Here is a 15,359-nt window from a genome sequence, read left to right as displayed (position 1 = left end):
TTTATACTTCTTCTGTTTTGACATCTTTGAAAGCATAATATAAAAATTTAGTTATTGTAAATGTCACCTCACTTTATGTGCTGCTGTTACAGCAAAAAAATGAAAATGAGAAAATCTTGTGGCCCCCTTGGCCCCCAGGGTGTGGTGGCACCCACTTTGGGAACTACTAGTGTAAAAGATCTTTGTAGATTTCTTACTGTCACCTTTAACTTAACGGCCATTAGGCTTATGACTGACTACTGAACATTAAACACACATTAAAACTCAAACATGCAACGTCCCCCTCTCTTCTAAAACTTAAAGCCAGACACTTCAGTATGCAGTCTATTCCTAGCCTGGACATGGAGGATAACACTAACTCCCATTACCACAAACCCTCTCCCCCTGCCCTGTTCTCATGCGCAACACACGAGCCCTCTTCACCATCCACCTTCGGCCACCGACCGGTCCAGCTGAGAGAATTTTGTATAGGCTCACTGCTTGAGACGCATGAGGCAACACGTGGAAGAGTAGGAGGCTAATCCTGTTAATGAAGGTCAAGGACATGCTAGGGGGAAAGCCAGCTTGATGACTAGGCACCACGTTACAGTGCAGAACTGAACACAACTAATGTGATGTGTTTCACCAAACCATGCAAACCAAACAGCCTATACGGAGAACAATTTTAGGAAAGTACATATTAAATAAAACCACGTTCAAGACTTATTTGATCAAATATTTATGTCTAGTCTGAACGGTCTCTCAACCAAAAGGCACTCAGCAGAGGAAATACAAAAAGAAGTAACTATTTTTTTTTAAGTCTGGCTCTGAAAAGTAATATTTCATGTCACAAACAGAAGAACAGAATGAGTTTACTTTCCAAATGAGCAAAAAAGCGAGTTCTGTATGTCTAGTAGGAGGAGCAGTCTCATTGTCACAACATCCAGTGAGCTCCAGCTGGACTAAAGCAAGTACTCAAAGCAGTTGAAAGGATTGTGGCTGATGGTTGACCCAGGTCGTCTAAGTCGACATGGAAATCTCACCTGCAGCTCGAGGACTTTGATGCGGTGCCGGTGGTTCCTCAGCTCCTCCTGCAGCTCAGAGATGGTCTCCTTCAGTGCCACAATCTGCTGTTTCCTCTCCTCGTTCTCATGCAGCCAGTAGGAAACCTCATCCGTGCAGCGAAACATATCCGGGCATTTCTGCTCATCCAGCTGAGGCAGTGTGGCCACCAGCCGACACATCCCATCCTCCATCACCTGTTAGGTGGAGGAGATTTTATGAAATGCAACTTCTTGAACAACTCCTAACTTCCAGACTTGCTGTTGCTCAACAGAGTATCAAAATATCTGTGAATCTCTTTAAGTCATTTCACCAATGACCTCCATCAAACAGCCTCCAATAGCCCAGCTGTGACTGTGATTTTTTTTCTCTAGCAAATCAATAAATTCTACATCTGTCAGAAAGTTTAACTGCAGCACATTGGGTCCTGCCAATTGCAGAGTTTTTTCTTCAATGGCATGTCCTTACAAACCTGCCACAAGCTGATCTCATCTTTTACACCAGATACATAGACAGGATTTGCAGCTCAAACACTGTCTTTTGCGCCTGAATTAATCCTGATATGATCATTTAATTAATGAATATTGCAGATTCTAATTAATCATTCCAATTTTGATAACCAATCCTATTAGTCATTTATAGCCTTGCTAGTGGCATGGCTCTAGGGCTGGCAATGAAATTCTGTACAGACTTTCGTTGAATGAATTGTAATCGCATTGGTGATCGTTTAACTTTCCATTTAGCGCCACCAGCAGGACAAAACTTTAATGTGTCCAACACTTTGGTTTATGACCAAATGCCTGCAAAAGTAACTACATTGCCATTAGCCACAGCTGTGTGTCAGTTATCAAATGTTAGCATGCTAACACACTTAATTAAGATGGTGAACATGGTGAACATTATATCTGCTTAGCATCAGTATCTTAGCATTGTCAGTAGCATTTAGCTCAAAGCGCCACTGTGTCTAAGTAGCCTCACAGAGCTGCTAGCATGGCTGTAGGTAAAAATGCCAACATTTTTGCTCTTTACAATTTATCAAATGCAAAGAAGAGCATCTAGTTTTCCTTCATTTACAATCAGTTGGCGGCAATATGACAATATATATCTTCATAACTTTCTTAACCGAGATTTTGCCATACTGTTTGTAGTTACCCCTTTGTGTATAAGGCCAGTGTGCAATGTTGCAAATCTATAAATAGGACTGTTTGATGGCAATATTGTATTGAAATATGTCAGTTAAAACATACATTCCTGTTATTTTATCCATAAACTGTCTCTAAATTTATTTTCCATAAAGTTTACTTAATGCTGATATATGTCGATATGGTGATGTTAAATTGCATATACCATGACAGAGGATTTTATCCATATCCCCACCAATCCCTAATTACAATAACAACATGAATGCCTCAGGTTTATGGCAGTTGATCATACTGCTATAGTATTTAAAGACGTCATTCTGGACTCGCGCTTGGTCATTTGTCATCATTCTTGACATTTTGAAGACTACATAATTACTTGATTCATGAAAAAAAAGTAATTGAAACGTTAATTAGCTGCAGTCCTAAACTGAATAACATTTTCTCAATCTCTTGTGTCTTTGCACACTTGAAGAAAACCTAAGCTATATATTTGTTCTAAATTTAGTGTTGAGCATTTTGTATGGTATTTATTGTGTAATAGTTGCCTAGTTGTGAGCCTGCTTCTGTCTTGGAGTGGTCGAAAGTAACTAAGTAACATTTACTCAACTACTATGTTTAAGTATAATTCGTTGTTAGTTCGTTATAGTTAGTTCGTTATAGTTGTTGTTGTAAACGTGTTGTTTACCTGTGTATTTTCATTTTATGCTACTTTATACAAATATTGTACTTTTTACCCCACTACATGTATTTGCGATAAGACTTTACAGAAAAACATGTTATTAGTTTATAAAATACAGTATGAGGCAATGCTATAGAAACTACCCAAAGGTATATAAAGAAGTTAAAAGTAGCTTGACATCGACCAACTACAGTATGAACACAATATTTTAAAATAACTGTTGAAGGCCCAAAGAGGTAAAAGTATCCAATGCTTCACAAAAAAAGCAAACATTATAGAAAATATGAATATAGATTTGTGTAGAAGAACTTGTTTTTTTCTTCTTTCCAACCGCATTAGTTATCTCAAGACCCCTCAGATTTGTCTTGTGACCCTTTGGAGGGGCCTGACACCTAGGTTGGGAACCACTGGACTAAATTACTGAACTATAGCTAAAGTAGATAAACTAGGTGAAACTTGACCAACTACATTGGTATAATGCATTGATACATTAGTATTAACTATCTAATAATGTAATATATATCAGTCACAGGAGCCAGAAAGAGTACTTTTGCTTTTGATACTCTGAGTATATTTTGCTAATACTTCTGTGCTTTTACTCAAGTAGGATTTTTAATGCAGGACTTTTACTTGCAATGGTGTATTTTTTAGATTGTTGTATTGGTACTTTTACTTGAGAACAGGACTTCTTCCACCACTGCTGTCTTGCATGTTTAATTATGTATTTCTGGCAGAGCACTACATTCATGAAGTTGCTTTTTCACTGTAAATGTAGTAGAAAATGAAACAGATTATTCAGATTCCTGCAGAGTTGAGATGCTCTTTCACAGAGCTGACACATCTAAAAGAAGGCAACCGAACACAGCAATAAGTCTCTCCTGCAGCAGCTTGTTCAGAGAACATCACTTTGGCGTGTAATAAGGATGTTTATAGTTCTTACCTGGTTAGTGTACTCCCCACACTGGGATCCCCCGCCATTGCGCTGAGTGGTAGTGTTGTCTGCTTTGGCCTCTGGAAGCAACACGATGAGGATACAGAGAGCAGAGCACACGCTCCAGCCATGAGGGTTGGTTAAGGGCAGGAGAGACATTGCTGCCGCCTGGTTAGTCTGTTCCTGCCTGGTCAGTGAGAGCAGAGGTGGGACACGGGAGTGTGTGCTTCACCATGTGAGGCTCTGCTGGCTCTTCCTACCAGGAGAAAAACTGAGAAAATTAGTGTATTATGCTTCTATTGTTTTAATTCATTAAGTCATCAAGACACCTTTTAGCATACAAAGTCATTTTCTCTATCTCTTCCACGCACACCTTGTGTGGAAGAGATAGAGTACAACTATCAGTCACTATTATGTCCTATTAGTACAACTAATAGGACATAAACTAAGGAAAGTGAGATTAATTAAGAGGAAGGTGATCCCCTCAGTCTATCACATTACTGAAGTTTGTCCTCGGGTAACTCACACACACACACACACAAGCTTGCACACGTCACCTGCTCTTAAAGCCAAACTGAGATTTTGACTTCAACTAAGCTTAATTAGGAGGCAGATGACGGTCTTCATGTTTCCTAACTTTTTAACTCTCACTCAATAACATACATATGTGCACAGATGACATGACAAAATGTGGCATTGTCCTTAGCAAATGGATTTTTTTAAAGTTATTATGGAGGGGCAAAATTACACTTGTAGCACTTGTGGAAATGATGGTACTCACCCCAGTTACAGACCATCTTCTACCCCATTCCCGGCCCATTTCAGGCCGAGGGGTTCTCTCCATTTTCTTCTTCTCCTTCTCTTCTTGTATTGCTTTCTCTCTCACTCTGTGTGCCTCATGCTCATCCTCTGTCTCTCTTCGTCACTCTTTCTTTTCCTCTCTCTCCCTCTCAGTGTAGACATCTTAGTCCCATAATCCACCCCTAAGAGGATTCACAATGACTGAGGGATGGAGGGAGACAAACAAATAGGGAAGCGATAATAAAATTATTGTTAAAAGCAAGACATAAGAGAAAATGCTGCAAAAATGTATTCTTTTTCTACTAGTTATCTAATATCCATTTCTTTCTTAGTATTACTATTAAATCCTGCTGCTGTGTTAAGTGTCTTTATTGATTATATCAAATGCTGTGGCAGCATGTACTGATATCTCATGGTTCTAAAGCTTTTTGGATTTTACTGATTATGTTATAGACATATCATAGAAATAGAGAGCATTTATTTTTTAAACTAAAAACAGATCAAAGAAGGAATAGAGTCTAGAGAATAGAGTATTGCTGGGGAATTGAATGCACATATATTACATGCATCAGCAAAACGGCAACAAACATCAACACCTACAGTGAATAAGCATCACCTACAGGTACAATAATCCTGCTCAAAGCTAGTTGTAATTGAGGCTGATGTGAGTGGGAGTGTGAGGGGTGTTGATCCTATTACAGTAGCCAAGCTGCTCTTTACATCTTTATACCCTCAACTATGGCTCAGCATACATGGTCTCCTTGTTGTAAGACTGCTATTGAAAGCCTGATTATTTGTTTTTATGGAACTATAATGTAACAGCTATTCACTACACTGTTTTAAAATGCAAAAACATTTCCTAAACCAACTGCCTGTACTGTTACTGTGCTAAATTTGCAACACTGCCTGAGGCACCTCTCTCACATTGTACTTTGTCCTCAAAGAGGCCCTGCAGAGAAAGATTTCTGAGCAGCCATCCACCTGCTATTTTCAAAGAATTCCAGACATCTCACAGAAGACAAGGCAGTGTTTTAATGCATACAAACATAATTCCAGATATAAACTCTACAAGGAATGTAAAATGTCTGTCATAAAAAAGGTTTGCTGTTGTACCTGGTGGTGTCTGCTGTATAGAGAAACTGTGTGTTAAGGCCACATGGTGGCACCATGTAATAACTTAATTACCTGCCTTGACTGTCGTGATAATGAGCTTCCCCACTGAAGTGCCCCAGAGAAACAATACAAACAACAAGTAACAGAATTATAAGACAAGAAGGGAAATAATTAGCTGGTTTCTAACAGAAGACATTGAAGCCAGAAAAGAGCAGGTTTAGAGAAACAAACAGGGCAGAATTAATGCAGAAAAGTCTGTAGCAGTATCTTGGTGCCAGAACCAATGCTGTTTAGACATAAACAGAGTCAGTTCTGTTCAGCTCTGGTTCTATAAGAAAACTACATTTACAAAGTATGGTGCTAAATGAGCATTTTTGTGTCAGGAAATGGTCAATTTGACCCCATATTACATTTGTAAGAGGAAGATTGTATTATTTCTACTTTCAAAAGCAACACAGTCTCGCTTTAAGGACACAACTGGAAAGGAGCAGTTTAGTCAGTCTGGCCCTTTAGTTCCTTTATTTAGGGACTTTTTATTCAAAATGTAAGCCTGCTGCCATTTCTGATATACAGTAGCCTTTTGAAATTACTTAGTGCCAGTGTCAACATAATAAAACTGTTTACTTGGATTAAGTTAAAACAATTCATCTTGCTGAATTATTCATCGTGCGAAAAAGGCAGGGTAACATTTGTCATGATGTTAAGTGGCTTTTCCCAGCATGTTGACATCAAGCTAAAAGCTGAGGTTGAGTGATGTGACAGTTTGACAGGATGCAGGACAGGTGGTGATGGTTTAAGAAGGTGGAAGGTGGAAGAGAGGTGGAAGGAGAGGGGATGAGGTTGGGAGGTATTTTTTACTTCCTGTGTTGGGAACATGTGTGTAGAGCACAATGGATAAAGTTTAAATTTATTCATCCAGCTCACTTCTTCTGACTAACAATACAGGACCTTTTGTTGAAAGGCTAACTGCCTGCATTGTACCTATAGACCAATCATGTGTGCCTAAGGAACAAATGTCCATCACACAGGGTGAAATAACTGTTACTAAGGGTAAAGCAGCTGTTGCTCTACGCTGATGTGGAACGAGGATGTTGTAGTTAGGGACTCTGGATTTAATGTAAATAGGCTCAGAGAAATACGGCTGGTTCCTGAAAAAGAAACTAATTTATGAATATATATGTGTGTATGTAAAAGAAGAGAGAATAATCATACAAACCACTGAACTGTCTAAACTCACACACAGCATGTTACGCATTGGATCTGACACAGCTTGCTCTGTATATGTACATCTAGAGCTTTGGCGTCTACAGTCAATGGAATATTAATTTTGTGGAAACAGAATGACAGGCTTGTTTAGCAAAAAAAAAAGTCTTTATAGAATTGCTCTAATCGCTCAGTCACATACTAGTGACATTTTAAAAAGAAAAACAGGAATAAATGAGTGAAAAAACATAACACAGATGCTTCCATACAGGGCAGGCGTCACTGAATGGTTTGAAAATGAATGAATCATAATGATGCTTTTTCACAAATGAAGAACCAGTCTAAAAAGTCAGTAACACTTCATTTTACAGGTACAAAATGATACTTTCTTAATCATTTTCATTTAGTAATTTCTTCTAAAGTTTTATGGAAAGAAATATGTAATTTATAGGAAAATAGGAATTTCCTTGAAATCACTGTTCCATTAAACAGAAGTAAATAGTGCTTGCCTGTAAACAAATTTGACATTTTTGCACATTCAGGTGACCTGCTGTGCACTGACTAAAAGTTACATTAGCAATTAATTGGAATTGATTAATTGGAAGTGAACAGATTGAACATTGTCTCTATTTTCCTATAATTACTAAAATGACAGTTCTTTCCAGGAAACTTCCTAGCAAATTTAGGAAATTAAAGACCTGTAAAATTACCAAAAAGTCATATAGTTTTTTATACAGTGGTGAACTCTATATTTAAAGTTCATTTTGCATGTGGATAAATCCAACAGCTAATCGAACCTGACACCTAAACAATAAATTAATAATAAAACCAGAGGGGATTCCTGATAAGCCAGTATGTATCAACCTACAGTATATAGTTTTCAGCATGTGAATGAATGTTTTTATGAACATTAAATTTATCATGCCTCTTCAGGGCAGTTTCATTCCAGAAATGCTGCTTCACTTTACACTGACATCAGTGAATAACGGAGACAGCGTTCAGAGCTGTGGTTGAGAGGCTGACATTTTCTTGAAAGAAACAACGTGACAAGGTCCTCATTGACAATGAAGAGAGAAGGTGCTTTTGACAATTAGACATGCGTGGGATTCAAATGTACTGAACATACAGGACATACATTTTACTAGACAGATTCACTTTTAGCTTCTGATCAGTGCCAGAATGCCTTTAATTGATTAATTGTGAAAGAGCCACCAGCACTGATATGCACACTTAACCTATTGCTTTCCAATAAGATTGTTTTGCTTCAGCTCCCCTTTAATACAGATCACAAGTCATGTCATCTGTTTGTGATGCATTTAAATGCAGTGAGAGGCTCTAAGTATCTGTATCAATCAATCATTCAGTTAATATCATTCAGTATGCATTGCCTGTCTGCACTATTCTCAGGACAGATATTTATCACTACATGCAGTTACTCATCACAATGCAACCATATCCATCAGATTTTAGTCTTTTTCAGTCTAAGCCTACCGTACACACACTCTCTCTCTCACACACACACAAACACAACCAGCCATAGATTTCAAGGTCTAGTTTAAAGCTTCTCGACTGTAATAAATCTGAGGAGATACTAGACTTAATCTGTTCCATTCATCACTGTACTCCCCTTGGCATCATGTATCATGCCAAACCTTATTACCTGAATGCACTGCAGGGACATGCTAGACTTGAGCTAAGTAAGTAAGTAAAAGGCAGAAACAGCTAGAAGAGGTGACCCAGGCTAACACAGACGGTTAGTGTCTTTGATGATAACAGCCTCAAATATCATCCTCTGAGACTGAAGGGGGTCACATAGAGCAAATGTATGAGTCAGTCCGTGGTGATGCATTTTATTTGGTAACGTACTCCTGGCAGCATTCGTTTGGAGAGGGAGAGTTGACAAGTCTAAGGCAAGAGAGTCAGGATCTGCCATTTTTCTAACCTTAAATGCAACATCTGACTTCACCTCACCTATGTAGAAATGTAATTTTTATTTTAAAGATAATAGAGGTAATTTAAATATAACAACGCATCCATGATATCCTTTTCAACATTATATTCTCCTCCAATGCCCCTCTGAATGATTTAGAGAAAAACCTGAGGGCTTCACCTTTCTCTGCAGCAAGCAATAATTACAGTCCACTTCAGAAACATCCCCCTCATATACCTGCCCTCATTTACCATGTCATTGGCGTGTTGGAAGATTCATCAAGCACACCTCTGCCTCTGCCTGAAGGGAGACTTAACCTACTCTTCCACACTGCAGTATGGAGGCGTATGTTAACTCAGGTCTTTAAATATAATAAGAGAGGTTATTTTTTACAGAGTACACTATGCATTGAACTCATTGCTAGCTATAATCACTTCAGGTATCTACAGAACAATGTTTTGTCAAAAATGTCATCAAAATATCAAATGATCAAAAGACTTCCAACATCTTGTAAATTAACATTTTCTAAAAGAAAAAAGATTGCCAATAGAAAAACATTCAGTTATTACATGACAAAGGTTTTAATCAACAATTTGTTTTATTGGTCACAATAAACAACTATTTTAACAACTATGTAGGCCTATGTCAGCTATTCTTGGAGGCAGATGGGCTAGAGGTAAAAAAGGCTGGCCAGTAACTGAAAGGTCACTGGTTTGATCCCTGGCACTGACAGGAGGGTGTATTCCAGCTGTGAGCAGGGGACTGAAGTGTGGCTGGTATCACATCTACGGTGTGCACCATCTCTGCCTTTGAGCAAGGCACTGAACTCCAAAAAACTGCTCCAGGGATGTGGAAACATATGTTAACAAAACATTAACATAAGGTAAGGTAATACATAAGGTATTAGTTGATATGGCGAACTTGTTACTGTAGCTAACAGTTGTCTATTACAGTTTTTGCCTATTGCTTGAACACTTTTTGCAAAACTTTGGCTCATTGTGTCAAAACTGTACACACAAGCACACAAGACACAACACTGGGAAATAAACTATTCACATCTATGTCGAATTGAAACTCTGCCATCAAAACCTAACAATCCTTTGTCAAAATGTTGCTCTGATGACAAAATGATACACACTTGCATCATATGAATACACTTTCAGATTAGCAGCAACACACTAGTGTACTTTATATAACACTGCAGTCTTTAATTTTATTTATTCAGTTCATCAGTTAGCATTCTGTGAAGCAATGCAACAGTTTTTGTTCTTTTTTATTCCAACAAAGGTTTTCACAACAACCAAAAAAGAAAGTACTGAAAGGTTACAAATGACATAAACTCAATACTGTACATCACAGTACTATACTTCACAGTACAGTAAATGCAGTAACGCAAGTACAAAAATAAAACAAAATACACTTCTGTAAATAGAGAAAAAAAACAGGCCAATTGTGCGTGGGTGGGTTTACAGATCCTGCCGTCTGTTTGGGTCTGGCCACAGGATCTCATCAACGTCACAAGCGATATTTTCTCCTGCTAAGCAATGGGGAAAATAACGCCTTGTGTGCCGAATCCATCCATGGATTGGCGTTACCTCAATGTCTCCGCATGCCTCTTCCATTGCCTGTAGAAGATGCATGCGGGCATGTGATCGGCGGTCATATACGCGCCATCTCCAAGCGGAAAAAAAATCTTCTATAGGGTTTAGAAATGGCGAGTAAGGGGGCAAATATACAATTTCAAATTGATCATGGTTGGTGAACCAGTCCCGGACCAGAGCAGCCCGGTGGAAACTAACATTATCCCAGACAACAACAAACCTGGGCTGCTCTGATCTGTCCTGTATAACTGCATCATGAAGTGCATCGAGAAACGTGAGTATGTGTTGCGTATTGTAGGGACCTAGTTTGGCATGATGGTGTAGGAGCCCTCGAAGGCTTATGGCGGCACACATTGTGATGTTTCCCCCACACTGCCCCAGGACGTGCACAATTGCCCTTTGGCCAATTATATTACAATTATATTACGACCCCGTCGTCTACTTTTGCTGAGGTTGAAACCAGCCTCATCAATGTAAATCAATTCATGAGGCTGTGCCGCTCCATCCATGTCCAAGATTTTCTGCAACAAAAAATGTATAGCATGGATGGCTGGCATTACTCAAAACACACAATTTCACATACAGAACCCCCCCACACACCCCCATCCCAACACACAAACACACTGGTACCCACGTCCCTCTCTGCATGTATCTATGTGGTACTGATACAAATATTCAGCTATTACTGTACTGGATTACATAAATACGGTATTGTAAATGTAAAGGACTGTAACACTTACCTGTACATATTCTTGTCGAAGTCCTTTGACCCTGATACAGTTCCTCTCAAATGGGACCTTGTACAATTGCTTCAATGTGATTTTGTGCTTTACCAAGACACGTCTGATCGTGGTAATGCCTACTCGATTGATGTTGATGAATACTTGCCTATCTGCAAGTATTTGTTCCCGTAGCTGGTGGAGACAGATTGCATTGTTTTCTCTGACCATTTCCACAATGGCAAGTTCCTGCTCTTGGGTGAACAGGCGTTGCCGACCACCCCCAGAAGGTCTTCTAGTCATTCTGTAGAAAAATGCAACCACAAATTGTTATTGGTTTGGTTCTTTACAGTACTGTATACTGTGCACAGTACTGTAAAATCTCAATGGTACAGTGCTATGTACTGTACTGTATGTTCCACAAGACTACCATTTTTTTGTTACAAAAGGAGCACTAGCCAACTTGCAATACAGTAATGTGATACAGTACAGTACTGTAAATACTGTAAAGACAGTCTGGAGTGGAGAGTTGAAGACATACCTGTTTTCCAGTCTGAATGTCCTCATAATGGATGCAACTGTGAACCGGCTTAGATGTGGATGGACTCTCTGCCCAGCTTCCCTCATTGTCAGGCCATGATTTATCACATCAACGTTGCTCTAATATTATGTGAAATATTGTTCCGTGCATAGCCTCTTCGACCATGTCCTACTCCTATCTCTCTTCCTCTTCCTCTTCCTCTGCCTCTACCTCTTCCTCTCCCTGCCTCCATCCTCGCAAAGTTCTCAAAATGGCTCAACTGAGGCCTATTTGTGGTTGGCTGATTGGTGATCAGTTTTGTAAGTAAGTGATTTCAGGTGTGTGTTTTCAATCACCCAATGTGTTTTGTATTTTTAATAGATGTGTTTTCCCAATGGTACCCATGAGATTTCATTTATCAGCGAAGTGTCTTATGTATGAAATAGTGTGTAGTGTGCAGGAGCAAGTGTGTTGCAGAATTGCAACTTAAGTGCAAAGCAGCACTTTTGTTTAAGGTATGGTTACACTGTGTTTAAGGTATAGTAACAAAAGCTTCAAGTTTTGTAACTTTGGTCTAAGCTTGTGTCTATAGTGTTCAAGCAATAGGCAAAAACTGTAACGCATCCAGCAGATACGGAGTTTTCATTTTGTGTCATGACTATAGCTACTTGGTCCACTATTCACCCTTTTAGCTCTGTTTTGGTCTCCACCAACCCCTGAGAGAACTGTCTAGCGCTTAAGCTGCTTAATGCTCCACTATGTTCACCAGCTATCTTTGCTGTGTGTCATTTGGTGCTTGGCAGGTAGCATACAGTTGGTTTTTAGAGATTTTTAGCTGGAAACCTGGAAACCTCCAACCTGTTACTGCTGGAAATGATGCTAATGTGAGTAGTGAGAGTCAATCAAAACAGTAAAGTTGTAGGCCGGAAAACCAAAACAAAGAGCCGAAAGATGCTAAAACACTCAATAAGGAAAACTGCAAAGTTGGGTGATAATTCTTTGTGGGTTTGTCCCTATGAGCAACCCCTTTAGCATACTACGCATACTCATTTTATCCATTGTTAATATGAAAATATTGTTTAGAGCAGCTTTAAACACAAACCATAGATACTGTATAAATCATTGTTAATATTAAAACTTCCCTTTAAAGAGCGCATTTCATTGCAAAAATCATAAAGCTGCTTGTCAGCCGGACATCTTGGGGTTAAACCTGGTCTGTTGTGTTTTACATCAAGCAGACAGATACTTCATAAACCCAGCAGAGCTCCTTCCTGTTCTATCCCTCCTTCCCCTCCTTTCCTCTAGTTGTGCTTTTTGTGTCTCCACCGGACACACCCAGCTCGACCTCCGCTTCACAGGACAGAAACAGCATTTCACACATACAGTAATGCTCCTCCTGTACTGACAGACCAGGGGAGTGAGTGTGTGTGTGTGTGTGTGTGTGTGTGTGTGTGTGTGTGTGTGTGTGTGTGTGTGTGTGTGTGTGTGCGCACGTGTGTGTTTGCATGATGCACACCAGTGGGACCATGTTAGTGAGAAAAGACAGGTTTGACAAACTGCGTATTAGTTGGACAAGCAACACTGGCTTTACATCAACACAGTCATTTTAACTCTGCATGTACAGGTACTGTACACTCACCCTAACATTATCATGCATTATTATACAGCTTCTTTTCAACCCACAGAGGGATAAAGGGAACTGAGTACAGAAAAACACAGGTGAAATTCAGTTCAGACATAATCCCTCCATGAATAAATAGTGAATGGACAGAATCTATTTATAAGAGAGAGATACCAGTCCAAGTCAAACCACTCAACATATAACAGGAGGATCAAATACAATCCCTGGAGTAAGAGAAAGGTCCTCAAGGTTAAATGAGTGTTATTGTTAGCATTAAAATATTCTTGTGTTATTATTTTGAAAAAGACTTGAAACCCTCTGAGAGAAGAAACAAATAACACAAACCTAAAATTACTAAATCATAGATACAGATCATCAAAGGCGACTATTGTCAGACTCCATTTACTGCTTAGATTTCAAAGGACAAAATGATGACTATTTAAAAGTGTTTGTTCTGACTATGGAATTTCCCTTCAGATAATTACTGTTATAGTTTATTACAGAGTTTTGAGACACTTTCCCTGTAACTTCTGAAAGGAATTAGTAATTCCTAATTATAGGAATTAGTTTCTTTTAAAATGTGATTTGAAATCAAGGTCTTCATGGCAGATGAACATGGAAATTCATCAAGATCAGAAAGGGAGTGGTGTGGAATTTAGGAACAATTCAACTAATTCATCATATTGTTTCTGTGCAGCTTTTTTTCTTACATGCACCAAAGCATAATAAACAAAGACAATCATTTTTGAAACTGACATATCTTGTTTAGATCAGCAGTTGAATCTGCAACAAAAAATAGCCTCAATAAGTTGTTTTGTTCTTTCTTGGGAGTCCTCTGGAAGAGGTGCAAATCAAAAGCAACAGGAGATGAAAGATAATTTAACACACAGATAGAAAGCAGCTCACAGAGCCAAAACAAAAACAAGACTAAGCGACTACAGTCATGCTAGCAGCTCTGTGAGGCTGAACTTAGGCACAGCGGTGCTTTGAGCTAAATGGTAACATTAACAAGCTAACATGCTCACAATGCCGATACAAACATGCTGATGAGAATCAGAATCAGAAATACTTTATTGATCCCCGAGGGGAATCTCTTTTGTTACAACTGCTCACTATCACGTCAGTGCACACAGGGATAGAAGTTCTAAGCAATCAAAATATAATACACTATAATACAGGCAAGATAAATTAAGTACAAAGTGGATATAAGTATAAAATTAAAAAAAGTGTAAGTACCAAGTGGATTTACCGGTTGATGATAAGTATGTACGGTATAATAATACAATGTAATAATATAAGTAATAAGTAGTAGTGCATGGACTGTCAAGTTAAGCGTATCAATAAATATCAATAAATAGGGAATTTTAAACTGAAGAGAGTATATTGCACAGCAGTATTAAACACAGAATATTGAACAATTATTTCAAGTATTGCAGTGATGTTAATGATCCAATGTCCAGTTTAATGACTTAGGGTCATATAGACTAACACTTACAGGGAGGAGTTAAAGAGTTTGATGGCCACAGGCAGGAATGACTTCCTGTGGCGCTCTGTGGTGCTTTTTGGGGGGATGAGTCTCCCGCTGAAGGTACTTCTTTGTTTGACCAGCACGTCATGGAGTGGGTGGGACACACTGTCCAAGATGGCATGTAGTTTGGCTAGCATCCTCCTCTCTGACACCACCAACAGAGAGTCCAGCTCCACCCCCACAATGTCACTGGCCTTACAGATCAGTTTGTTGAGTCTGTTAGCGTCCGCTACCCTCAACCTGCTGCCCCAGCATGCAACAGCATACAGCATAGCACTAGCCACCACAGACTCATAAAACATCCTCAGCATTGTCTGGCAGATGTTGAAGGACCTCAGCCTCCTCAGAAAATATAGGCGGCTCTGGTCCTTCCTGTAAAAAACTTGAGTGTTCTTAGCCCAGTCCAGTTTATTGTCCATGTGTACTCCCAGGTACTTGTAGTCCTCAATAATGTCCACACTGACCCCCTGGATGGAAACCGGGGTCACTGGTGACTTTGTCGCATTGAGCTGCAGATGGTTCTGCTCACA

General features: G+C 39.2%; 1 protein-coding gene across 2 annotated transcripts in view; it reads right to left on the bottom strand.

Annotated features, from left to right (window-relative positions):
* Positions 1–15,359, bottom strand: part of si:ch211-203k16.3 (angiopoietin-related protein 1) — a 41,795-nt gene that overhangs the window by 3,269 nt on the left and 23,167 nt on the right. For both annotated transcript variants that reach the window (XM_044168514.1, XM_044168515.1), the window contains 3 exons: positions 4,575–4,795; positions 3,803–4,049; positions 1,023–1,238 (listed from right to left, as the gene is read on the bottom strand). In XM_044168514.1, coding sequence (XP_044024449.1) covers positions 1,023–1,238; positions 3,803–3,952 — 366 coding nt within the window. In that variant the 5' untranslated portion in view covers positions 3,953–4,049; positions 4,575–4,795. The remainder of the gene's footprint in view (positions 1–1,022; positions 1,239–3,802; positions 4,050–4,574; positions 4,796–15,359) is intronic.

Source organism: Siniperca chuatsi, linkage group LG16, assembly GCF_020085105.1.
Source record: "Siniperca chuatsi isolate FFG_IHB_CAS linkage group LG16, ASM2008510v1, whole genome shotgun sequence".
Classification (NCBI taxonomy): Eukaryota; Metazoa; Chordata; class Actinopteri; order Centrarchiformes; family Sinipercidae; genus Siniperca; species Siniperca chuatsi.
This window is presented reverse-complemented; position numbering and strand designations above follow the sequence as displayed.